At 39.7% G+C, this 27509-nt stretch overlaps 1 protein-coding gene across 4 annotated transcripts in view; it reads left to right on the plus strand.

Moving 5' to 3' along the window:
- LIFR (LIF receptor subunit alpha) overlaps positions 1-27509 on the plus strand; it is a 115102-nt gene that overhangs the window by 62826 nt on the left and 24767 nt on the right. For all 4 annotated transcript variants that reach the window (XM_067464633.1, XM_060761411.2, XM_067464631.1 and 1 more), the window contains exons 5-15: positions 2848-3011; positions 7670-7844; positions 9654-9950; positions 12713-12842; positions 13665-13819; positions 15104-15249; positions 17426-17591; positions 18853-18923; positions 20578-20788; positions 25979-26155; positions 27122-27223. In XM_067464633.1, the coding sequence (XP_067320734.1) occupies positions 2848-3011; positions 7670-7844; positions 9654-9950; positions 12713-12842; positions 13665-13819; positions 15104-15249; positions 17426-17591; positions 18853-18923; positions 20578-20788; positions 25979-26155; positions 27122-27223 (1794 nt within the window). The remainder of the gene's footprint in view (positions 1-2847; positions 3012-7669; positions 7845-9653; positions 9951-12712; positions 12843-13664; positions 13820-15103; positions 15250-17425; positions 17592-18852; positions 18924-20577; positions 20789-25978; positions 26156-27121; positions 27224-27509) is intronic.

Here is a 27509-nt window from a genome sequence, read left to right on the forward strand (position 1 = left end):
GATTCTATGAGCAATGTCTGGTAGAATATGAGAACAGAATAACTCTGGATGGCCTAGAGAAGTCTTTAGGAATCTCTAGGTCTTCCAGCGCAACACTACATGTATTTCAGTACACAGGAGTATGCAGAGCCTATAATTTATCTGGGAAAACAATCTTAAAGTCTTTTCCTTTTAACTCATCAGTTACTGTGTCATCAGTTTTTAATACTGCTGTTATTTATGCCCTGGAGAGTTATGTTGAATTGTCTCATAGGAACACAGTGAGTCAGACTGATAGTCTCTTTTTTAATATTGCCTTCTATACTGTCTGACTTCATTTCCCAGAATTTCCTGCATGAGACTTTGCTAGCTCTAACCCTGGCTGCAGGTGTCAGAGAGTGATTCCAGGAGCTTTTAGTACACAGAGCACATGTTATGTTACTTAGCATTAGAATATGAAATATCAAATATATTCTAGGCTTCTCCAGAAAGCAAAACACTTTCTGGAAGTACCAGGACTTTTCAGTTTCTTTTGTTTTCACTATCCTCACACATTCCTTGGTTTGCATCCAAGCACTTTCTTAAGCTATCCCAGGTTTCCCTCCTTCCTCCTTCTCCTTTGTGTTCTTCCCTTTCCTGCTTTCACTGGTAATGTGATGCATCTAGACCAGAGTTTCTCAAACTGTGTTCCTCCAAATGTTTTGGACTTCGGCTCCCACAGTTCCCAACAGTGGGTAAGCTAGCGGGCATTTCTAGGAGTTGAAGTCCAAAACACCTGAAGGACCACAGATTGAGAAACACTCATCTAGACTCATGCAATATTTTATTTCATTTTCAGCAATTTCCACACACCTGCTGCCACAGCCTGCTTCTCCTGGAGATATAGCCAAACTCCTAAAATACTTCAGCCATGTTGAACTAATTAAGCATTGGAAATATTTTGTTTAGTGCTGAAATTCACCTTTCCCTCTTTGAACTCTTGTTCAGTCTGGAGACCATAGCTGCGATTTACTAATGGCAGTCCAGAGTAAAACAGATAATAAAGGTGAAATCTGTTTCATGTTGGAAATTACCTGGTTAATTTAAAATGACCTGGGAAGTAGGAACAAAAAATCCTTGATAATGCCAAGAATTCCCTGGAAATACTCCAGGTTGAAAAAATATATATAATGTGGACATAGAAAATAAAATCAGTTTGTACAGTTGGGAACCCCTGGTATTGCAGTAGGTTAAACCGCTGAGTTGCTGAATCCACGGATGGGCTGAGCTCCCATTGTTAGCCCCAGCTCCTGCCAACCTAGCAGTTCGAAAAACATTCAAATGTGAGTAGAACAATAGGTACCTCTCCAGCAGGAAGGTAACAGCACTCCATGCAGTCATGCCGGCCGCATGACCTTGGAGGTGTCTACGGACAATGCCGGCTCATCGGCTTTGAAATGGAGATGAGCACCAACCCCCAGAGTCAGACACGATTGGACTTAATGTCAGGGGAAAACCTTTACCCTACTGGAGCAAACTGGTGGTGGTGCAGCAGGTTAAACCACTAAGCTGTAGAACTTGATCGGAAGGTTAGTGGTTCGAATCTATGGATGGGGTGAGCTCCTGTTGTTAACCCCAGCTTCTGCAACCTAGCAGTTCGATAAAAATGCAGATGTGAGTAGAACAATAGGTACCTCTCCAGCAGGAAGGTAATGGTACTCCATGCAGTCATGCTGGCCACATGACCTTGGAGGTGTCTACGGACAATGCCGGCTCATCGGCTTTGAAATGGAGATGAGCACCAACCCCCAGAGTCAGACACGATTGGACTTAATGTCAGGGGAAAACCTTTACCCTACTGGAGCAAACTGGTGGTGGTGCAGCAGGTTAAACCACTAAGCTGTAGAACTTGATCGGAAGGTTAGTGGTTCGAATCTATGGATGGGGTGAGCTCCTGTTGTTAACCCCAGCTTCTGCAACCTAGCAGTTCGATAAAAATGCAGATGTGAGTAGAACAATAGGTACCTCTCCAGCAGGAAGGTAATGGTACTCCATGCAGTCATGCTGGCCACATGACCTTGGAGGTGTCTATGGACAACGCTGGCTCATCAGCTTAGAAATGGAGATGAGCACCAACTCCCAGAGTCAGACACGACGAGACTTCATGTCAGGGGGGGAAACCTTTACCTTTACTTTACATGGACAAAATCTGGGACTTTCAGGGGTTTTTCTTTTTCCTCATCTGAAAGAGCTATCTGATAACATCAGACTGAAGAAATAATTTCAAAAGGCAATAGTTTTAGGAGATACATTATTTCACTTGTTTCCTATTGCAGAACTCCCTGTAAATTGATTGTTAGAAACATAAAAGGTTCTTACACATTTTCTCATCCTCAAAAGAAAGATGTCTAACCAGATTAAAATGCTCAACCAGGGTTCAAATCCCTGTTCAGACATTGAATCTTATCAGGTAATCTTGAGCAAGTCATACGGTAATTGCTAATCTCCTCTGAAAACCTTATAAGGTCTCCATAAATAAAAATTTTTTTGAACAAACTCAGAAAAATAAATCTCTCACCCCAATTTTTTTTTTTTTACAGAAAACGTTGCTTTTCTATAGAAAACTAGCATGACTTTTGTTTTAAAATGGTTGTTTCTGCTTCACAGTTGGAGAAACTTTTGAAAAGGAGATAATAAATCCACCCTTATGAATAAATGTGAAGACATTGTATGGGTGGGGATTGCATATGTTAAGGGCAAGAAGGTGCAGTAGTAAAATGTATTTATTTGTTTACGGTATTTGTAGCCCGCCTTTCTCAGCCCTAAGGGAGTTTTTTCATTGACTAATTCAAAGTTGGTTTGTGTGTCCCTCCCTCTCTCCTTCCTCAGCCTTTGTTCCTCCTACTCCACATATTCACAGACTGACTCCCGACTTCATATCTGACACATTGGAACTGGAGTGGTATGATAGAGGTTCGGACTTCGAACATGATTTGGATGCTACCTGGGAAATTCAGATCCTCTATAAAGATCCCATGGAGGAAGTGGCCTTAGTAAGTTACTTCTCTTTACATTTCCATTCCAAGGAGCCCCCGATGGTGCAATGAGTTTAAACCCTTGTGCTGGCAGGACCGAAGACTGACAGGTTGGAGGTTTGAATCCACAGAGAGTGAGGATGAGCTCCCTTTGTCAGCTCCAGCTTCCCATGCAGGAACATGAGAGAAGCCTCCCACAAGGATGGTAAAGCATCAAAACTTCTGGGCATCCCCTGGGCAACGTCTGTTCAGATAGTCAATTCTCTCACACCAGAAGTGACTTGCAATTTCCCCAAGTTGTTCCTGATGTCAGAAAAAACAACAACAGACCTTTCTATTTGAATACTCAGGGTCTTGGCTTCCTTGTTAAAAGAGAGTGTGATTGTCATGGACATGTAAATGATTGGAAAGTGGACATCTTTGAATTTGTTAAAGCATAATCCTGTTTGCTATCATGGATGGCCTGCTAAATAGCTCTCCATTGAGTCTCCCATTGAAGTTATGGACCCTTCCAAGTTGTTAATGTACATGATCCACCCTCCCATTTTGCCCTCAGAACAGCCATGTGAGAGAGAAGGCTAAAAGACATATAACATCCCAAGATTACCTAGTGAGCTTTTTGACTGAGCATGCAGCTAAACCCAGACTTCCCCAGTTATAATCCAAAATACTGACCACTATTCTTCACTGTTTGTGTGGAAATATGTGATGTGCCCTCTGGGTAGGATATCAGACCACAGACCAGCTTTATTTCTTTCCAAATTATTGCAGAAAGAAGCTCTACAAACAGCATGTTGGTCTGTGACTAAGAATGAGTCATTTGATGCATGAATAAATTCATGATTTAAAATTAGAAATGGAAAGTGATGAGACAGAAGCAGGAGACAGGAGAGGAAGTTGCTGCATAGTTATTGAGGTCATTCAGTGCAAAGCTGCAGGTCAGTTAAGGGGCATGAGACCACCAGACACCAGTAAGTTATACAGTCCCAATAAAAAATAATGTGGTTAGGATTATCTGCACATTGTACCTACCCAAATACCTCTACATATTACCTGTCACGACAGCACTTTTTAAGTTCTTGTGGGTTTTTTCGGGCTATATGGCCATGTTCTAGAGACATTTCTCCTGACGTTTCGCCTGCATCTATGGCAAGCATCCTCAGAGGTAGAGGTCTGTTGGAATTAGGACAATGGGTTTATATATCTGTGGAATGGCTGGGGTGGGGCAAGGAGCTCTTCCCTGCTGCAGTTAGGTGTGAATGTTTAGCTAATCACCTTCATTAGCATTTGAAGGCCTGCCTGAACCTGGGAAAATCTGTTGCTGGGAGGTGTTAATCTGTGCCTGGTTTCTTCCTCTCTGTTGTTTAGCTGTTATAATTTTAGAGTTCTTTAATACTGGTAGCCAGATTTTGTTCATTTTCATGGTCTCTTCCTTTCTGTTGAAATTGTCCACATGCTTGTGGATTTCAATGGCTTCTCTGTGTAGTTTGACATGGTGGTTGTTGGTGTGGTCCAGCATTTCTGTGTTCTCAAATAATATGCTGTGTCCAGGCTGGTTCATCAGGTGCTCTGCTACGGCTGACTTCTCTGGTTGAAGTAGTCTGCAGTGCCTTTCATGTTCCTTGATGCGTGTCTGGGCGCTGCGTTTGGTGGTCCCTATGTAGACTTGTCCACAGCTGCATGGTACACGGTAGACTCCTGCAGAGGTGAGAGGATCCCTCTTGTCCTTTGCTGAACGTAGCATTTGTTGGATTTTCTTGGTGGGTTTGTAGATTGTTTGTATGTTGTGTTTCCTCATCAGCTTCCCTATGCGGTCAGTGGTTCCCTTGATGTATGGCAGGAACACTTTTCCTCTGGGTGGATCTTCATCTTGACTCTTGTGGCTTGTTCTTGGTCTTGCAGCTCTTCTGATGTCTGAGGTGGAGTATCCATTGGCCTGGAGAGCCCAATTGAGGTGGTTCAGTTCATCTTGGAGGAGGTGGGGTTCGCAGATTCTTTTTGCACAATCTGCCAAGGCTTTGATGGTGCTTCTTTTTTGACTTGGGTGATGGTTGGAGTTTTTATGTAGATATCTATCTGTGTGTGGGGGTTTTCTGTAGACGGTGTGACCCAATTGTTGATCTGGTTTGCGGATGACTAGGACATCTAGAAAAGGCAGTCTTCCTTCATTTTCTTTTTCCATGGTGAACTGGATGTTTGGGTGGATGCTGTTAAGATGGTCCAGGAACCTGTTGAGTTCTTCATCTCCATGGCTCCAAATGGTGAAGGTGTCATCCAATACATAGCACTTTTTAACTTAGCACTTTTACATAGCATAGCACTTTTTAATACATAGCACTTTTTAACTTTGTCCATTACATTGGCCCGGTCCTTGGTTTTAAATTGCGTCACGGTGTCATTGTTTTATTGTTTTGCTTGATGTTTTATTATTTGCTTATGAGTTTATTGTATATTGTATGTTGTTGTTGTCGAGTCCTACGGGAGATTTTGCGGGGTATAAATAAAGTTAATAATACAATGTTTAAAGTGGTGAAATGGAAAAAGGGAGGTTCAGACTCAAATATTCACTTAGTTCTGAAAATCACAGAATGATTTTTAGCCATTCACTACATCCCTGAACCTAAATTTACCTCACAAGTACTTTCCCCCATTTCTTGTTTGTTGGTTCATTATGGCCTTACAGCAGACAGAGATTCAATAGCAGTACATATAAATATAAAAATAAACAAATACAATTAAAACCATACAATTAAACATTAATTATTAAAACATCAATTAAAATTATGTAATCCAGATCGTGGTCCAAGGCCTGTCCAGTTGTCAATTCCATTAATCCGTTATCCTTATTGCACTATTTACTGGTTGAATGCTTGGTCCTACAGACACGTCTTAAGCTTCTTCCTGAAAGACAGGAGGAAGGGAGCTTACCTCATTTCATTCATTTCTTAGTTTCTTTCCTTAGTCTCCATTTGGGGACTTGTACTCATTTTTGACTTCTTTTTATTTCAAACAGCTGAAGCAACAAGTCATAGTTGTAAATTCAGATATCAGAAAATGCTGTAGCTCAAATAAATCAGAAACACCATAATATTTATGGACTGGAACAAAATGCAATATGATCTGACATGATGCCACAATAATGTGAATTGTTGTTCAAAATTGTTATTTGATGAGGTTTTATACTTACTGTTAATGCATTTGGATTGTCATTTACATGATTTTTAATGTCGTAAGCTGCTTTGGGTCCCGTGAGGGAGAAAAGCGGGATATAAATAAAGATATTATTATTATTATTATTATTATTATTATTATTATTATTTATTTGAAACACAACAAGATTACTACACAGCAAACAAGGTTGCTCTGCTGGCTGCTGTATTGGATCACATTATTATTATTATTATTATTATTATTATTATTATTATTACTTTATTTGTACCCCGCTAGCATCTCCCAAAGGATTCGATGCGGCTTACAATAGGCCGAAGCCCAAACAATACAACAATACAATACCTAGCAAATAAAAACAGTTAAGCAGAAAACAATCAGTAGCAGTACAACATTATTAAGACATTATTAAAAACTGAGCCGGCCAGAATGGGGTACAGGGTTAAAAGTGCTGATGTGTTGGAGGGATATGGGATTATAGTATATAAGTGCGGTGTGCAAAGTGCGGTATTCTTGGTTCTAAAGTGCTTCTGGGATTTGGTAGTGGGTTCCTAGTCTGAAAAGGCACATTGGAACAGCCAGGTTTTCAAATTCTTTCTGAAGACTGCCAATGTAGGGGCTTGTCTGAGATCTTTCGGGAGGGTGTTCCAGAGGCGGGGGGCCACCACAGAATAGGCCCTGTCTCGCGTCCCCACCAAGCGCGCTTGTGACGCGGGCGGGATCACAAGCAGGGTCTCTCCAGATGATCGGAGTGCACGTGTGGGTTCGTAGACAGCGATACAGTCACGCAGGTCACATGTCGGACACTTCCCAAGTGTCTAGGACTGTGTGATGTATTGATGAATAACGCATGCAGATCCCACTAGGGTGGCCTATTGGAGCTGGCAGATGGCAATTTTGTCAGCACCAATTGTGTTTAAGTGCAGGCCAAAGTATATAGGCACTGTACCCAGTGTGCCACTGGGACCAACTTTACTGGCTTGTGCCAGTAAATTATTATTATTATTATTATTATTATTATTATTATTGGTGGTGGTAGTAAATTATTGTTATTGTTGTTGTTGTTGTTGTTATTATTGTTATTGTTATTATTATAGCTATCCATGGATTCATATGAATATTTGTGGTCAGCAAACAACAGCTGATAAGCACATACATGTGTGAACAATTGATGAAAATATACATGTTCACCAATTAGAATGAGTCAAATTTCAATAGACAGCAATATACCTTGTAATACGCGTATCAGATCACTACTAAAATTGTTATTGTTCCAGTGGAGTAAGAAGTGAAGGAAGTAAGAGACATGTGGCAGCTCTTTCCTCTCCGCTTATATCCAGCTAAACCATGTTTTAGTGCAACCAGTAAACTAGACTAATCTTCAAAACAGTTAAAAATTCAGTCTCATTAGTAACCAGGTTCTCATATCTAATCTGTGAAATCGCATTAGTTCAGTAATGAACTTTTTAAAATGTATTTTGAATGCTTGCTTTTACATTTCTTTCTAGATAACATATAAGTCAAAATTAAATGGCAGTGACACCCTCCTCTATTGGAAATGGACATCAGATATCCCTTTTAATTGCACTACACATTATGTAAGGATTCGCTGTTTCCTTCATGAGGATACATTTTTGGGAAAGAAGTTGTGGAGTGAATGGAGCAAACCTGCAGACATTCCTGGTAAGATGATACTATTGAACATAGTTTTTGAAGAAAATGTATCTTATCAAAAGTACAGTATTGATGGTAGGCAGCGATATAAAATGTCTTCCTGACTCATAGACATTTTTTCTACAACACTGTTTAGTAGGGCTGGTCAATTTGTTTCGTTAATTCGTAATTTGTTAAAAAATTCGTTAATTTTTGAATTACGAAACGATTACAAAACTTATTTTTAAACCTGGAAGTGTTTTTAAATATCGAAACGGCAGGCGCCAAAAAATTTTGTATTTCCGTCCATTTCGGAAATACGTAAGATGGCCGCCTGGCTTGCTGGGAGCTCTCCTCTCTCGGCGCCGGCTGAGCAAGCGAGAGGGCGAGCGGCGAGCGAGAGGGCGAGCGGCGAGCGAGAGGGCGAGCGGCGAGCGAGAGGGCGAGCGGCGAGCGAGAGGGCGAGGGCGAGCGGCGAGCGAGAGGGCGAGTGAGAGGGCGAGCGGCGAGAGAGAGGGTGAGCGGCGAGCGAGAGGGCAAGTGAGAGGGCGAGCGGCGAGGGCGAGCGGCGAGGGCGAGCGAGAGGGCGAGTGAGAGGGCGAGCGGCAAGCGAGAGGGCGAGCGAGAGGGCGAGCGGCGAGCGAGAGGGCGAGTGAGAGGGCGAGCGGCGAGCGAGAGGGCGAGAGGGCGAGCGAGAGGGCGAGCGGCGAGCGAGAGGGCGAGCGAGCGGCGAGCGAGAGGGCCCGCCAGAGTGAGTGCCTGCCTTCCCTCAATAATAATTTCTCCTCCCTATTCTACTAAATTAATAATTAAATTTAAAAATATTTAAAAAATATTGAAAAAAAAGGGCGCCATCTTTACAAAATGTTTTGTAAATATTTACGAAATTTCGTAAATACCAAACTTTTTTTTGGAAAATTTTGTAATTATTTTCAATATCGAAACAAAAAAACACCCCAATTACAAATCGATTTTAGAAACAAATTTTTGCGTTGTTACCCAGGCCTACTGTTTAGTAAAGAGCTGTTGCAACATTTTGCTGTTTTATAAGTGAAGCTAAGATTGTATTGTAACTTTGTCAAAGTTTTGGGAGATTCAGACTTAAAAGCCATACATTTAGGCAGTATAATGATTGGGTACTAGAGAACAGAGACGGTGACGCAATGGGTTAAACCGCTGAACTGCTAAACTTGTTGACCAAAAGGTCACAGGTTCGAATCTGGGTAGAAGTGTGAGCTTCCACTGTCAACCCCAGCTTCCGCCAATCTAGCAATTCAAAAACATGCAAATGTGAGTAGTTCAAAAGATACTGCTCTGATGGGAACGTAACGATGCTCCATGCAGTCATGCTGGCCACATGACCTTGGAGGGGTCTACAGACAATGCCGGCTTTTCGGCTTAGAAATAGAGATGAGCACCAACCCCCAGAGTTGGACAGGACTGGACTTCATGCCAGGGGTAAACTTTTAACTTTACCTATATTGTTGAACTGCATTTCCCAGCAGCTCCAGCTAGCATGGTTATTGGTTAATCATGTTGGGAGTTTCACTTCAGCAACTGCACCTGGAGAGTCACAGAACTGTTAGAAGTTTTAAGAATCTGGTTGACTTCACCTCCCTTTGTAGCTTTCCAATATTTTGTGAGAACAAGAACTGCAATTTTGCAATGAGTTTATCCACAACAGTGTCAGTACTATTCACTTGATTGGGCCTGTTTGTGAACAATACCTAAGAGGACGCATCTGTAAATGTAATGTTGTACAACTACTCAGCTAAAATGAATAAATGACCAAATTTTGCAAACCTTTCTTCTCTTTTGTTTCAATCTTTTTTATTGCAGGAAAAGATACAGGTTACACTCTTGGCAAAGTGTATCCTATTGATAAAATAGTGCTAGTAGGTTCCAACATGACTTTCTGCTGCGTGTGGAAAAAAGAAGAAAGCAATTTTGATTTTAATCGGACTTATAAACACTGTCCACCTCAAGGGTGTCAGGATGCCACTCTTTCCAACTGGAGCAAGTTATTCCATATGCAAAATGTTCCAGTGTCACCATCATCTGGGATAAACATAATATGTGAAGGAAAGAACTCCAAAGGGGGAAATTCTCTTTATGGAACTGTTCTGTTTACAGGCTGTAAGTATCTGGAATGAAATAAGCAAATAGACATTTTGTGATGCCTTCAAATTTTTGGAATGAATGTTGACTCACCCCCCCCCCCCACCCCACCCTGTGGTGTAGAAGTCTGTGTTTTACCCCAAGCTTGAATTCAAAAGGATTTTGGGCACAACTTTTACTAGGTTTGTTATCTGTTTTACAGTGACAGATATTGAATGTAATTGCCTTATACTTGAGCTCACCAGCAAACAAAGCAAATATATGTAGAGCTAAAGACAGAAAAGGGTTAGGACAATGTCCCTGTTACACAGCATTACTCAGGATCATGTACTGATGGTACATGGAGTTGTTGATTGGTTTCTTTCTCTCCAAAGAAATTTCTTTTTAAAAAGGGAGGAGAAGCAGGAGGATTTTTCACTTTCCATCCTGCAAAGCTAGAACAGAAGACCAGGGAGCTCTTATTTGAAGCCTTGTTCTGGGTATCAAAAGAGTATCACCTCAGTTCTTTTCAGGGTTTTTTTTTCTTTTTGCTTTCTGCCAAAACCATTGAATGAGTGGGTTTATAGAACTTTAAGTTTCATGTAATTAGGCAAAGTTCCTTCAGCAAGTCCTTCCTATCTCTCTTTCCCTTGTCAAGAAGATACAGGAAGGAAGGGGTAAATATGAGAACATACTATGCTGAGATTGTGTCCGAGAAATTTATTAGAAAACAAAATGGAGTCAAGAAGTTTTCATCAGGTTGCCAGGGCAGGACTATCTCAGGCCCTCAGTGATCTGAGATCTATTAAAGTCACGGGGCATGTCCTGGAGATGCTGAAGGGTGATTTGTAAATACAGTAATTACTACATAACGTACTGTGTATTGAAAAGAAACAACCCCTGGTAATTCCATTAAGCATGATGCCTTAAATGTTAACCAGCTTTGCAGAAATTATGGCTTTCAGATAAAAACACTAGGTCTAACAAATGAGGAAAATACACATACATTATTTCCAAGAAATTCCTTGTGCCCTGAGATTCCTTGCCCTGAGGATTGCAGAAGAGAAACCAGAGCCTGGGCTCTAACAACTCTGGTTTTCATCCCCTGTCACTTCATTAAACTAATACAGTAGAGCAGTGGTTCTCAACCTGGGGTCCCCAGATGTTGTTGGCCTACAACTCCCAGAAATCCCAGCCAGTTCACCAGCTGTTAGGATTTCTGGGAGTTGTAGGCCAAAAACACCTGGGGACCCCAGGTTGAGAACCACTTCAGTAGAGTCTCGCTTATCCAATCTTTTCTCATCCAGTGTTCTGTATTATCAAACACAGTCTGCCTTCCGCCCGGATCATCATCATCATCATCATCATCACTTTATTTCTTTATTTAATTAGTCGCTCTCCACCAAGGTGCTCCGAGCGACTTACAATTTAAAACAGTTTATACAACATTCAATATAAAAACATTCAATATAAAAACATTCAACATAAAAACACTCAACATAAAACATTCAACATAAAAACATTCAGCAGTTTTTGATCCGGTTACTTAAATGCACAACTAAACAGCCAAGTCTTGAGCGCCTTTGCAAAAGGGCGCAACTCCGACATTGCTCTAATATATGGAGGCAATGAGTTCCACAGAATTGGAGCATAGATCGAAAAAGCTCTACGCCTTGTAGATTCCAAATGTGCCTCCCTAGGACCCGGTATGTAGAGGAGATTTTCCTCCTCTACATACCGAGGTGACCACTGATGGGAAAAAGGAATGAGGCGGTCCCTAAGATATAAAGGTCCTTGGCCATTTTGAGCTCTAAATCCACAGCTGTTTCAGTACATTGTGATTTTTCAGTGCTAAATTTGTAAATACAGTAATTACTACATAGCGTACTGTGTATTGAAAAGCTTTTTTTGTCAATTTGTTGTAAAACATGATGTTTTGGTGCTTACTTCATAAAATCATAACATAATTTGACATTTAATAGGCTTTTTCTTAACCCTTCCTTATTATCCAACATTTTAGCTTATCCGCCAGCCCTTGTATGTTGGATAAGCAAGACTACTGTAATTTGAAGTAGGGATATCTAAGAAAGAATGGTTTGCTGGAGATATGTCAGTAGGCTTCTCTTATATGCCTTGGTATTGTCTTTTGAAAGAATATAGAGCTTATTAAGAGCTTGTTATGGGACAAATCCACCTCTATTTTTCTATTCATTCCCTGATCATTTATAATATGAAGAACTTGATGGCTGTCTATCTCTCTCTTCAGAATGAGAAGAAATACTTTCTTCAAACATAAGATATTTTAATTTGAAGCTATAAAACATTGGTGCTTATGAATGGGATTTAGGGTGAAAATTGAGTTTTTTCTTAGAAGGATCACCTGGAAAACTTGAGGCAGCAGGTCTTTCTGCATATCTTTTCTGTATTTTGCCTTATCTGCTTGAGTATCCAGATTTGATATAGTGAATATTTTTGAAGGCCCTGATTGTTGAAGTGCAAGGATGTCTAGTTTTTCAGGTTTACTGTTTCATGGGTTTTATACAGTGCAGTGTTGCTAGAATAATTTTTCTGCAGAAAATTTGGATTTAGCTTTAATTACTGGCTTCCCCTACAGAACAGTACTTGAGTATTCCTAAAGCCAGTTCATCTGGTTAATCAACACCACCAGCTTCTGGTGGGTTACCATACATTCAGTATAAGCCAGAACTGCAACCAAGGATTTTCAAGATAGATGTGGCATATGATTAAACATGTGTATGTATGTACTTGACATTGCTCTTTCATTTTTCTCATTGCTACAGACCCTCCTGATGTTCCTCAAAATGTAAGCTGTGAAACAAAGGATTTAAAGGAAATTACATGCAAATGGGAACCAGGAAGGCCAACTAATTTACTTGGCAGTCGAAAAACATCCTACACTTTATTTGAACGGTAAATCTTTGTGTACATGTGTGTGATCCTTCAAATTGCCAATCAACTTACGGCAACATTGTGAATGTTATAGGGGTTTCTTAGGCAAGGAATATTCAAAGGTAATTTTGCTAATTCTTTCCTCTCAAATATTGCTTACAATAACTGATATTTATTGGCCCCTTCTTCTTCTTAAGAAATAATTTATGAGGCTTTCCTAAATGAATATAAATCATACACAATAGCTAAGAGACACTTTTTCTTTGTGTAAAAATTACCATTTTAAAAAAAGTAGACTTTTTATTCTAAGCAGTAAATACCTAAGTGAAAATTCAATCTAAAAAAGTTAATATTAAAAAGCTAGTGTTTATTTTTGTTCACGATGCCAAATAGAGTAGATATGAATAGGAATGCCACACACTATTGGAAAGTAAACTAGTAGCCATAAGATTATTGCAGTTTTCTTTGCATTTTGAAAAATATTCATCTGCACAAAGCAAAAACATATTTTTTCTGTGTAGAAATCAATTTTCTGTGCAAAAAAAATGTGTAGAAATTGACATAATATATTTTCTGCATAGAAAAACCACATGGCCTACTTTTACAGAAAGCGTGTTCCTACATAGAAAAAAAGTGTATTGCTTTATGGATACTTCTTAAAGCAAGAACATGATTGAGAACATTGTAGAAATCTTTGTATTCTCATTAAGGGTTTAGCAGGATTTATTGATTCTTGACTCTTGTCCATGGAAACATTGAGTGTGGTGATGTACATCTCTCGAACTGACAAAGTGGTTATTGTACTATTTCAACTTTAATTACCTCTTCTTCTTAACTTTGCAGAATATCTGGGAGAACTCTTACACACCCAGGAGACAAAACAACTCAGTGTAATTTTCCAGTTCTGAACAATCAGACAACATATAACATCACAATCCATGCTACCAATCGTCTTGGTAAAACAGAAGCCTCTCTTTACTTCAATATAAAAACCAGAAGTAAGTGTTTATTTGTATACACTGTGGAAGAATTAGATCATTTCAGAGGTTACCATTCCTCCTTCCTGATACAAAGATGTGTGCCATTGGTTTTGAAAATTGGTTTCGCCATGGAGGCTGGTGAATCATAATGCTAGTAATGAGTTCCTTAGTCCAATATTCAGACCACCTCACTGCACTGATCTCACTGCACTGAGTCTGAGAAGCAGAACAATCATCATCTATCTGCTTCCACCTCTGAATTGTCTGAGGGCGGGAATTCATCCTTTGCAAGCTCTAGGATAAAAAATGGGAAAAGGAGGAATTTCTTTTGCACTTATGCTAAGTTTCAGAAACTTGGGGTCACTGGCAAGACCATTCCTTGACATATCAAGTTTTATGAGAGACATAGGAAACTTGCATCAAGAGTAGTTTGCCCCCAACTATGCACATACAACCACCATTTTTTTTAAAAAAATGCACCCAATATTAGCTTTTAGGGGGATATTGGGGGCTTCAAGGGAAGAGGTTACAGAATGAAACTGCCACATTTGAATGCAACTTTGGAGATTTGGAGGAGCCCCCAGTAGCTCAGCGGGCTAAACCACTGAGCTGCTGAAGTTGCTGACTGAAAGATCAGTGATTTGAATCCAGAGAGTGGGTGAGCTCCCGTTATTAGCTCCAGCTTCTGCCAACCTAGCAGTTCGAAAACATGCAAATGTGAATAGATCAATAGGTACTGCTCCAGCGGGAAGGTAATGGTGCTCCATGCAGTCATGCTGGCCACATTCAGGCTCTTTGGCTTAGAAATAGAGATGAGCACCAAACCCAGAGTTGGACATGACTAGACTTAGTGTCGTGGGAAACGCTTTACCTACCTTGCTCATTTGGACTTCCCAACTCTATGTTTTAAGTATTTGTATGGTTTTTATATTTTTATAACATATGCTATTGTTTTTAACAGAATTTCTTGATTGTTTTTACTTGTTATAATTGTTGAGGCATCGAATTGTTGCCAATTTGTGAACTGCTCCGAGTCGCCTCTGGGCTGAGAGGGGCAGTATATAAATACAGCAAATAAATAAATAAATAAATAAATAAATAAACAAACAAACAAATAAACAGTTGTGATGTGCTTTGTCACCTGAAAATCTGGGAAACATTCGAAGTCTTCCAATGAGATATTGACTTGCAAAAATTGGAACAGGTGCCACATGCTCCTTATCCTGCATTATAATAATTATAATTGAGTAAATAAAAAGAAGCTGCTGGTATCATTTCAACCGGACTTTCCTTTCTCAACAGTTAATCCAAGCCCCCCCACAGATTTAACTGTGACTGACAATAGCCCAACTAACATCAACCTCTCTTGGTATCTGCCTGGACATTTCATGAATACTTGGCTGAGGTTTCAAGTTAAGCTTTCCAACAAAACTTTCAGCAAACTAAGGGTAGGTGCCTTTTGGTTTGTAAAACTACAGTTGTTTTCTATATATTTATAATGTAATATTTGCTATTTAAGTAGAGAAAAAAGATAGAGCTGGTATTCCCCATGTTGATTGAATGCAAATCCTATTATAAATGTAATGGAGTATTTGTCCAATATTCTTCCCTTGTACATGAATTTATTCTTTCATTATTAGAGCAAAATATGTTACATCATTGTGTTTATGTCAGTTTTATGTTCCTGAATGGGATCTTCAGTGGCTCCCATTCATTCATGAACTTTTCTTTCTTTTCTTTCTTTTCTTTCTATTCTTTCTCCTCCTCCTCCTCCTCCTCCTCCTCTTTTTTTAAAAAGTTAGGCCACCTTTGCAGGCAACCACATTGGCCCAAAAAGTGCTTCCTTGTTGCACAATTCCATGTAGCTCAGAATTATGAATGATGAATGACCTGTTTACTGAGCTGATTGTTGGAGCCCTTCTGCATTTGGCATTCTCTTCTAGCTAGGTGTGGATCAGTAGCAAAGACCATGGCTGTCAACCCTTCCTGCATGACTGTATCAATCGTATGCATATCCCAGAGGAAAGCAAGTTTTCACACTGCTGTATCATGTATGAAAAGGGACCAAACAAAATGCTTACCAGCATGTAAGCAAAATATAAACTAACACCCCAGCATATGAATAAACAACCAAGCAAACAATTATTCAAGCTTTTATTTTATAGTTCCTACAGTATTTGTAGGAGCCCCCAGTGGCGCAGTGGCTTAAAGCACTGAGCTGCTGAGCTTGTTGATCGAAAGGTCGCAGGTTCGATTCCGGGGAGCGGCGTGAGCTTCCGCTGTCAGCCCTAGCTTCTGCCAACCTAGCAGTTCGAAAACATGCAATGTGAGTAGATCAATAGGTACCGCTCCAGCGGGAAGGTAACGGCGCTCCATGCAGTCATGCCGGCCACATGACCTTGGAGGTGTCTACGGACAACGCTGGCTCTTCGGCTTAGAAATGGAGATGAGCACCACACCCCAGAGTCAGACATGACTGGACTTAATGTCAGGGGACTACCTACCTACCTTACCTTACAGTATTTGTATCCTGGCCCGCATTGTAGGAGTATGAATAAAACAATACACAATTGTAAACAATCCCAGATTTAAACGATTTGAACATATTAATAGGAAACAACCGCCGTGAACATTAAAAATCATATACATTTAAAGGTAAATGAATTCCTGAAATTTTAAAATAAGGAACCACATTCTGACTTGGTGCAAGACACAGATAGCAACAATGTTGGACCTTTGTAGGAAGGACTTCCACAGTTAGTGTGCCGAGAAGGCCCTCTCCCATGACTTCCCTCAGTAAATTGCTTCTGCTAGTGAGCTGCAGAGGCAGGCTCCTCCTGCAGACCTCTGCTCTCAAAAATGTATATGTTAGGAGACCCTTAATATGTTAGATTCCAAGCCATATAGGGCTTTTAATATGGATATATATTCTATTTTAAGTAGTACATTTATTTTATTTCAGATTTATTTCAGATATTTGTACCCCACCCTTCTCAACTCCCAGGGGGTTCATAGTTCCCAGAATTCACAATACAGAAAATATCATTACGTATATTTTCATGAGTTATGTCAGAACACATCCTCTTTGGGCATTTTGTAAGTTCTTCTGGCTATTCTGTGATATGATTCCCCCAGATATATCCCATAGAGTTGTGCTGGAGTACTTAGCAATTTCCAGTGTTTCCTAGTAGTATGTTTCTGCCAGAAGTAATTCATTCAATAGAGTTTGCTATTACCCATGTTTTCACATATCCACACTGAGTTCTGAGATATATCCCACATGAATATGTGCTGTATGTATAATGTAATATAAAGTACATAAAATACACTGTTTATGGGAGATCACAATGTTTTTGTAATTATCTTGTTTTATAATCCTCCATAGATTGCTTTTTTTCTCACTGAAAATATTGAAGCAAGTTGCATAGTTAAGACCTGTTCTTCAAAGTCATTTTTTATTAGTAAGACTGATTCTGGTGGCAGCTTGATAGTACAATTTATCTCTACTATGTTAAAAAAAACCTTGTAAATAGGCAACCCCACACAAGTATAGAGCAACAACTATAAATCTAGTAAGCTGGTATTTTTGTTTGACAAAAGGCTTGTTTTTGTTTTTATTTACAGACTGTTCATCTTGATGGTGCAGAAAACTCACATTACACGATTTCAATGGATAATTTGCATCCCTATACCATGTATACTTTTCAAGTTCGTTGTTCAGCTGCTGAGCCCTTCTTTTGGAAATGGGGCAACTGGAGCAAGGAACTGTCTCACCAAACTCTAGAAGCTCGTAAGTTTATTAAATCACAAACAAATCTTGGAAAAGTAATCCCAGAATTCCTCAAATAACATAGCCATCCTAGGAGCTATTGTACTGTGGAGGGGCTCAATGCCAGTAAGCATTCTGTCACAGTGAACATGTCTTTCCCATTTTTTGGGTGTCAGAAACTGTTTGAGAAACTACAAGTCTCTTCTGCTGTGAGAAAATTGGCCGTCTGCAGGGACGTTGCCCAGGGGATGCCAGATGGGAGGCTTCTCTCACATCATTCTCATGCCTGAGGGTATAGAAAGCTACTTAGGTAGGAAGGTCAAGCTAATTGTCCTGCTAGAAGAGAAGGTCCTATAATTAATGCTCCACCTACTCATGTCAGCTAATCAAAGGTGGATTAAGAAGACAAGAGTAATGGAAAGGGAGAATGCCTTAGAGAAGAGAAAGGTTGCTAAATATAGGAGGCAAATAGCAAAACTGTCTCTGGAGCTACATCATCAACTTCAAGCCTTTGCCATGGACAGTGATTCTAAATCAAAGAGCAAGGACAGTGTCAAAGGCCTCTGAGATTATGATTGTAGTTATGTTCAGGCTTGCCTAGATAGAAGGATTTTTGGCACTTCCACATTTGGAGAATGAGGAAGCATATGGTGGTACAAAGTGGGCACATTTGTTTTGAAATAAGACTTGCATTCCTCTTGCCTCGTATTCCAAAGGAAAATGCTATGTGGTTACCACCACAGTTCTGAATTTTAATGGTAGTATTGGGTTTGTATTGGTTTTATTGATTTTATTGATTTTATGGGTATAATGCTTGAATCGTTGTTACTTGTGAATTGATGTAATTTGGTGTTTGATTGTTCTATGATGCAGGCATCGAATTGTGCCTTTGTTTTTGTAAGCCGCCCTGAGTCCCCTTCGGGGTGAGAAGGGCGGGGTAAAAGAACCCCAAAATAAATAGTATGATTTTAGGGTTAAATAAAAATGGCTTTTTATCCCCCGTGCCCACATTATTGAAATGCGACAGCACTATGACAGCCACACTGGTGTGTGGGTCTGTGAATTTAGTTGGAGAGTGCAGCCCTAAGACCTTTGAGTTGTCTACTCTTGCAGTAAAGGATTTTGGGGGAATGAAGCAACACTACAAACACAAATATATTATCTTTTATACTGACACTGCTGTTGTCAACCTCGTATCATAAAAGGATGATTTCTATACACTGTGTATATAAGCAAATAAAAATTAGTTTTTTTAATGTAATTAAACACCTTTATCTTGTAGCTCCTTCACGAAATCTAGATGTCTGGCGAGAGAAAAATACTGATGAAGGAACTGTCATTATCTATTGGAAGGTACATATTCAGCTGTTTGAATTAATTTTCTTATTAGATGGTCTGGTCCAAACGTATAACATTATTTGGCTGTAAACTGATTTTTCTCTGGAGAAATTAGAATAACCACCTTTGATATAAATCATAACAAGGAGACTTAGATTCTCTCAGCATTTCCTTTTTGTGGCAATATATTTTGAAATAAGCGAACTCATTGTATTGCTTTGGCACATTAGTTTACCATCTGAATAGGAATGCTGCTTTTTAACTGGCTATTCTGGCATGCCCTGATTGGTTGTGTGGATTGTCAGTCAACCTTGGGTGCTGATTTGTATAGCTGGTTTGTTTGTCCTTTTGTGTATCTTGGGCACCAAAATTTTTATTTATTTATTTAGTGCAGCGGTTCTTTAAGTGTGCTCTGTGGAGTCCTTGGGGTTCCGCAAAGCATAATGAGGAACTCCATGGTTTCCTCCTACTACTCGAAGCTTTCCCTCCTCTTTCCTGGTCTTCCCCCTCCCCCAAAAGGCCAAAGGCCATTTTTCCTCACCTTTCTCACCACCCAGATCCTTTTCCCCTCACCTTGCTTGCTTCTGAAACCCCATTTCCTTCCCACTGCCAAGGCACAATGGATCCTTGCCATACTCTCACTCTTTATATTACATGTCTCTCTGAAGGCAAAAGATTTTTAAACAATAATTTATTAATAAAGCAGTTTTGTTTTGCATTTGCATAGTTTAGACTACAGTGAGGCAGAATTATCAATCATATATGTATGGCAAATCTGAGCTTTGTAAGTAGTGTGTTCCCTTTTGGCTTATTCATATCTGTTTTCAATAGATTTAAATGAATAGATAGCCGAATTCAGATGTTCTGTCTAATCTGGGACTTTTAACTTGTGTAGTGAGGACAGTGCATATGATTTCCTGTCTCTATACCACTTTCAATTCTCAATTCAGGGCATATATATATATATATATATATATATATATATATATATATATATATATATATGGCCAAAAACAAAACCCAACCCAGGAGAGGATATGTCAATCTTTCTCAAAGCCAGAGAAGCTGGAGTTGATGCAAGTTGTATTTCCAGGCATATTAAGAGCTGTGCTGATGAAAGAATAAAGCTTGATTCTCAGGTTGCAAAATTGGTCTTCATTTCCAGCAGTATCTCTGAGTGTGTTAATTAATCCTTTGGGAAACATTAAGCACTACTCTCGTGCAATGCATTCCTACTCTTTGGTGAAAGGTCTCAAAACCAATAAATATAGTACACAGTATCTTTTGTGCTATGTCCAGTCATCTCAGATTAAAAATGGATGGCATTCTAACTCAGTGGGGCTCTCAGCAATACTTGGTCCACAGAAGCTTGTTGCTTTTTGGAGCCTAATCTGGAAAGACATTGTGTGGTTCTCTGTGTAACATGCACAAAGATACCTACATCCAGCTGATCTTGCTTACTCTATATATCTATTTATTGGTAGTGCTCTAGCAATGTGGGAATGACTTGCTCTGTGTTCAACCAGTAGACTACAGTTCAACCTATCTCCTAGTTTCTTGTGAAAAGTCATTTTGAAAGCTCTCTTTGAGGTTTTGCTTTCTTTCAATCCTGCTTTTCCTGCTTCCTCTAACTAATTCTCTGCTTGGTTTGCTATGGCTTTCTCAACAGCCACTATCCAATATGGACTCTAATGGAGAGATAAAAAGTTATGAAGTATCTTGGAATGTATCAGGGATGCCCATGAAGGAGTCAATTTCTGAACTTCTGAACAACACAAAAATAAAACTTGGAAATAATAACTACATATTCACAGTGGTGGCAAAAAATAAAGCTGGTCCCTCTCCTCCTTCTCAAATAAATAGTGCTGAAATTCCAGTTGGTAAGTATGAAGTGAAATTGAGATTTTGAAAATATATGGTGTGAATGTATTGTCAAAGGCTTTCATGGCCGGAATCACTGGGTTGTTGTAGGTTTTTTCGGGAAATATGGCCATGTTCTAGAGGCATTCTCTCCTGACGTTTTGCCGGCATCTATGGCAAGCATCCTCCAACAGACAAGAGTTCTTTGTCCCACCCTGGTCATTCCACAGATATATAAACCCATTTTCCTAGTTCCAACCTCACCACCTCTGAGGATGCTTGCCATAGATGCAGGCGAAACATCAGGAGAGAATGCCTTTAGAACAGGGGTCCTCAAACTTTTTAAACAAAGGGCCAGGTCACAGTCCCTCAAACTGTTGGAGGGCCAGATTATAATTTGAAAAAAAGCATGAATGAATTTCTATGGACACTGCACATATCTTGTTTGTAGTGCAAAAAACACTTTAAAACAATACAATAATTAAAATGAACAACAATTTTAACAAATATAAACTTATTAGTATTTCAGTGGGAAGTGTGGGCCTGCTTTTGGCTGATGAGATAGGATTGTTGTTGTTGTTGTGTGCTTTCAAGTCGTTTCAGACTTAGGTTGACCCTGAGCGAGGGCTGGGTAAATGACCTTGGAGGGCCGTATCCAGCCCCCGGGCCTTAGTTTGAGGACCCCTGCTCTAGAACATAGCCATATAGCCCGAAAAAACCTACAACAACCCAGTGATTCCAGCCATGAAAGCCTTTGACAATACAAGCAAAATGGCATTTGCTTTCTAAAATGAGAATCCTATCTTCATTGTGCCTTTGGGAAGCATGACAGTATGATGTGAGTTGAATCTACCTTTCCTTTCAAATTTTCCAGCAAGTAATAGTGGCAGCAGAACCAAGGAGAAAACATTTTGGACTTTGCAGAGAGAACAAAATGAGAATCTGTCATTTTTTTTTTGTAGCACTATATATAGAGTCAAATGTAATACTGATGCTGGTGGTGTAAGACCTCAACCCTACTATAGAATCTTGATTTAATTTGTACAGAGAGATCTGTCCCTGATTCGGAATGCATCTGTTCCACACTTGGTTACCAACCTTCTGCAAAGAACCCTCTCTGTTTTTAGAGAGGCTGCTCTTTGGGAGACAGGCCAAGGCCCCATCGAAAGACATTTTAGCTTGGAATAGAAGAGAATCATAGAGTTGGAAGACCACAAAGGCCACCTAGTCCAGTCTTCTTCCATTTAGGAATCACTATCAAAACACTCCAGACAAGTGACAATCCAGCCTCCCATTTAAAATAACAACAACAATAAGAACAACAACACTCTATTTATATTCTGCCCTTCTCACCCCAAAGGGGACTCAGGGTGGATCATAGCACACATGGCAAACATTCAATGCCACTTTTGTAAAGACAATACACAGACAGACAGACAGAACAGAAAGGAGGTGTTGTCAACTCAGTATCCAGCTGTTTTTTTGTTTTGTTTTTGTTTGTTTTTTGTTTTGTTTTTTGTGCCAAGGAAGGTGAGTCCAGCCACAGGGGGTGTTGTTGCTCCATTCTATATGACAAAGAACCATCAGGACTTCCTCCTTCCTTTTCGGTCGCCCAGCATTTTCTGATCTTCTTTCTTTATGGCATCATAAAATACCTCCCCCACGGTACCTAATTTCTCTAAATACAGCTAAAGCTGTTTTCTACCTGCTTAAGTAAACAGTGAGCAGGGCTGACAGTCGACTGCTCACATTGACCCGGGGCTTTGAACTTGCAAACTTTTGGTTGACAGATTTTGCTGGTGATTTATCAGCTGTGCTAAACCTAAAAGATCTCATAAAAGGAGACTCACCATGCTGTGAAGCAGCAAATTATGCTGTCAAACAGCTCACATTATCAAGTTTTTCTAAATGTTTAGGTGTAATTTCTTTTCCTGTAGTTAGAATCCATTGCTTGGTGTCCTATTCTCTAGAAAAGTGGTTCTTAACCTGTGGTTCCCCAGATATTTTGGCCTTCAGCTCCCATAAATCCTAACAGCTGGTAAACTGGCTGGGGTCTCTGGGAGTTGTAGGCCAAAACACCAGGGGAAAGTTTTCTCCCTTCTGCATGGCCTTTGGAAATTCAGGGTCCCCTCTAAACCACATTGAGATGGCATGGGTAGGACTTTACAGAACAAATAAAAGTAGCAACAATGACAATCAGTAATACCATCATTGTCATCACCTCCTTCATCTTCATCAACTGAAGGTGGTGGTGGTGATGAGGTAATGAGACAAAGTTCTGATACATTTGATTTGCTTAAGTAAATAAGATTCCTTTCTCTCTCCTGCCTACATTAATTGTACTTTTGACTACTGAAAGTTTTAGTGTCAAATTTCCTTCTTGGGCTATCTCTTTATTCTGGAGAAGACCAGCTGTGATCCTGGAGCACACTCGCAGCTTCCGGGCCAGCTTGGACACAAGCCAAAAGAATACAGCTCAAAAACCAGATGTCAACTTCAAAGAGCAACTATACTCCTTCTTTCTTGTAGTACATGAAAACATGATTTTTCAGTTTCTCTTATTTTTGTAGCTTTGACCTGGCAGCCCTCCTACACAGCTGCACTGGCAGTGGTGACCCAAGACTTTTCTTACATCCCAGTGGGAGGAAGAGATACAAAAAGTATCTTGTTTCCACTCCAGCTGTGAACCATGTGAGAACTGGATCCCGTGCCATACTCTTCCTGTTTATATGTTCATGGCTTTCTGAAGGCAATAGACTTTTAATAATTAATTTATTAATAAAGAGTGGTTTGATTTGCATTCATCTAGTCCAAATTCCAGAGGGTTGCTCATGCTATTTGGTTGGAGGAAACACAAAAAGGGTCTTATGCATGTTAAACATGAACAGTTTTCTTTCACTTGAATGCCTTTGGGGTGCAAGCTTTTGCAGGCTAGAGTTTGCTTTATTAGTTACATGCAGTATTTTCCTCAGTAGCGCATAAACATACAAATGGAGGGGGAAATGGGAAAATATTGTAGAGTGAGGTCAAAGGACTTATTAATGTAAGTATTTGCTACATTTGTATGAAACACTCAAATGTATGATTTTTTTATTTTATTTTTTTGGTGTCAGGAGTGACTTGAGAAACTGCAAGTCGCTTCTTGTTTGAGAGAATTGGCTGTCGGCAAGGATGTTGCCCAGGGGATGCCAGGATGTCTTGATGTTTTACTATTCTTGTGGGAGGCTTTTCTCATGTCTCTGCATGGGAAGCTGGAGCTGGCAGAGGGAGCTCATCCACGCTCTCCCCAGATTTGAACCTCTGACCTGTCAGTCTTCAGTCCTGCCAGCACAAGGGTTTAACCCACTGCAACACCGGGGGCTCCAAAATGTATGATGATGAGCAGTAAATTAATGATAACAAAAATTGGGAGACAGGGGCTTTGTTTTTGAGTGAACACAGCTAAATTTACTAAAGTGAACAGAATAAAATTGAAATGGTCGTCATCTTATAAATCAAGAGCAGATGGAAATACTTCTGAAGATTGTTACTAATAGGAATAAGTAAATGTTAGTTTTTTTTCTGTTCTGTCTGCTTTTTGAAAATTTCAAAGTTCAGTAACTTCCCCATATTTGACAGCTTGACTTTTACAGCAAAACAATGAATATATTCTAATGTTTTGTTTCATATCTATTCCTGATAAAGAGATCAGTTTTAATGTAAACAAATTGTACATTTTCTTAAGGCATCAAATAGTTGCCTATGTGTAAAGCTGCCTTGAGTCCCCTCCAGGATTGAGAAAGGCGGGGTATAAATGTCATAAACAAACAAAAAACAAACTCAAAAAACAAACTATGGCTCATGCACTGAACAGTACAGGTAAAAAAACTTGCAAATTTGGATGAATCCTGTAAAAAAAAACCCACTCTGGAATAGTCCTCCTGTAGCTACTGCCAATCACAATGTGTTCTGAAGAAAATACAAATGGTCAGAAGCACAGGATCTCTACTTTGGACAGGTTTATTTGTATAGCACATGTTATCTCACTGAAATCAAGCTTCTTAGGCCATTTACTCAATGGCCTTATAGTTTAAAACAGGCACAAAGGAATTATCAGTAACTGAAACTTAAAACAGTGTAGGGATTTTGCACTCATTGCCAGCTTACATAAAGTTTACAATGCTAGATACTAGCATCAGTTATAACTAATGTATCAACATCACCGACACGCTCTTTGTGCTATTCTAATGTCCAGCATGAATTTAGTACATGTTGATCCCAAACGTCAGCTGAACAAATTAAAGCAATATTTCGGGAGTTACGTAAGTCCTGTGTGAATGAATATCACATCATCACTCAGTTTTGAGGCATTGTGAGTCATGGATCCAGAGTCAGGGAGGCTGAATCATCTCTAAAGCTGAGAAATATTGGCATTCTCTTCAGCCTGGATTCTCCACAATCTGCAAATGCTTTGGATGATGATCAGTGAGAACAAGGCATTTCTCTGTGTTCTAAATCTAAAGAATTTCACCTGGCATCAGTTGTTTTAGTGAGAATCATTAGAAGGAGTACTACCAGAATATTTGTCAATTAAAGTACAGAAGTAGAACAGCAGGTAAAAACCAAAACGGGTCATTTCTGGCAACCAATAGGTGGAAATAGTTTAGAGGTGAGATGTAGTCTTCAAAAGTTATATTGGGAATATGGATTTTGGACTGCTGGCCTGTCCAATTGGAACTGGATTGTCAGGCATGCAAGACAGGTGCCTCACTCAGTGTAAGCTTCAAATATTTTGGTCACCCTTTTTGCAAGTGAAGGATTATGTTCTAGGTGCCTTACAGTCTTCCCCGTGCTGTTCTTCAGACGAGGAATTGATCAGAGCAGGAAGTCTAAGTATTTCTTATAGAAGCAGTAAAGACACGTGAAAATGTGGCAAGAGCATGCTCTACTGGGATATAGTGCATTTCTCAGAGCTATAGTGCTTCACCATCCCTGATTTAAGAGGATGGGTTAAGTAGATCTTGTTAAGATTCCGCTTTATATTTTGTGCTTTATGGTCTATGTTAATTTTTGATTCTGCTTTATGTTCTGTGTTTATTCTCCACTTTTACTTTAAGATACTTTGGCCTAGGAGACATACTGTTGTCCTTAATTGTGTTGCAGTCATAAGTAGTTTTGGACAGATGGGTTTAGGCCAAGGAGTAACTTTTGATGTTATCCATGTTACACAGGTCCGGTACCAACAGAGTCTGGAGTTGCAACAGGAGATGGTGTTCAGGTCACTTGGCTTCCTGATCCCAGTGTGACCTGTGGCTATAAAGTCAGATGGTGTTATGAGCCAGGGTCCTGTACCGCTGTCAATTGGGAAACATTTCCTTCCAATGTGACAAATCCCATCATTAGATCCAGTAAGAAACAACTGTTTTAAGTTTACTTTCATTTAAATGGAGAACTGTGAAACATGGCCCATTTTCAAGTCAGTGCTTGAAATGAGGTTTTAAGCCCTTCACATTTTCTGAGGTTAGGAGTGCACTTCCCCACCTTCCTGGGAAAGTAGAAAAAGTACACACACACACACACACACACACACACACACACATATATATATATATATATATATATATATATATATCTCCTGAGAAAATGCCTCTCTAGGAATCTCTAGGTTTTCCTATAAAGCCATGCTAGAGGACCTAGAGATTCCTAGCAAGGTGTTCTCTAGAAATCTGTGGATCCCCCAACATAACTTTCTAGATTCTGTTGCAATTCCATTGGATGAAAGGGGCACAATCTTAGACAGTTGGCCCTTTGGATTTGTGGATTTAATTATTTGCTGGTCAATTAAAACATCTCTAAGAATCTGTGTGGGTATTCTGTAACATACTTCTATCAGAAGTTGACCATAGAGACATGCTGGAGGAGCTATAGATGCCTTTCTTTTAGAACAGGGTGAGTGACTTGAGAATTTTTGAAGATAATTTTCTGCCTGCAGAACTCTCTGTCAGACACATTAATTTCCAAAACAAGCAGAGGAAGGGGGAAATGATCAGAGATCTATTGCTGCTTTTGATTTTAGAGGATTTAGGAGGGTTGGGCACTATGACATATTAAAGGGTAAATCCACTATTCCTGAGAACTTCCAAGGGCAGAACAAACATCAGAATATGTGGTGAAATCGAAAAACATACTTTGGTGGGATTGCATGTGGCACACAGATGCACCTGCCCCATCTGGTCCACTACTTCTGGTCTAAAATAAGTCCATGCATGTAGTGACCTGCATTACTTGTATATTTTCTGTACTAAAATGCATATTTTCTTGGTATATTGATAGTATTGTAAAAGAGATTATTTTATGTTGATTCTGTCCCACAGCTCTCTTTCAACCAGGAGTTCGATACCATTTTTCTGTCTATGGCTGCAAAAACAATGGGTACCAGCTGCTAAAATATGTAGATGGTTATTCAAAAGAATTGGGTAAGCACATTTTGATCTTTTGTTAAAGACTGTCTGGAAGAGAATAAATACAGCTTTGCAGTTAGGGTTTTGTGAGCAAAAGACAGTTATATAAATGTGTAATGTATGTTCATTGCGTTTACTGTATGTTTAAACACTAATCTTGATCCAGAATTGAGCTATGAGTCTACTTAAACCAGGCAGCACCAACCTGGTTACAGCTATCGTTTGGCGATATACAGGGAATGGTATTCAGGCAACAAAGAAAGCCGGAATGGATGATGTTTGTTGATGTTGCTCCAAGCCC

Source organism: Anolis sagrei, chromosome 2 (genome assembly GCF_037176765.1).
Source record: "Anolis sagrei isolate rAnoSag1 chromosome 2, rAnoSag1.mat, whole genome shotgun sequence".
Lineage (NCBI taxonomy): Eukaryota > Metazoa > Chordata > Lepidosauria > Squamata > Dactyloidae > Anolis > Anolis sagrei.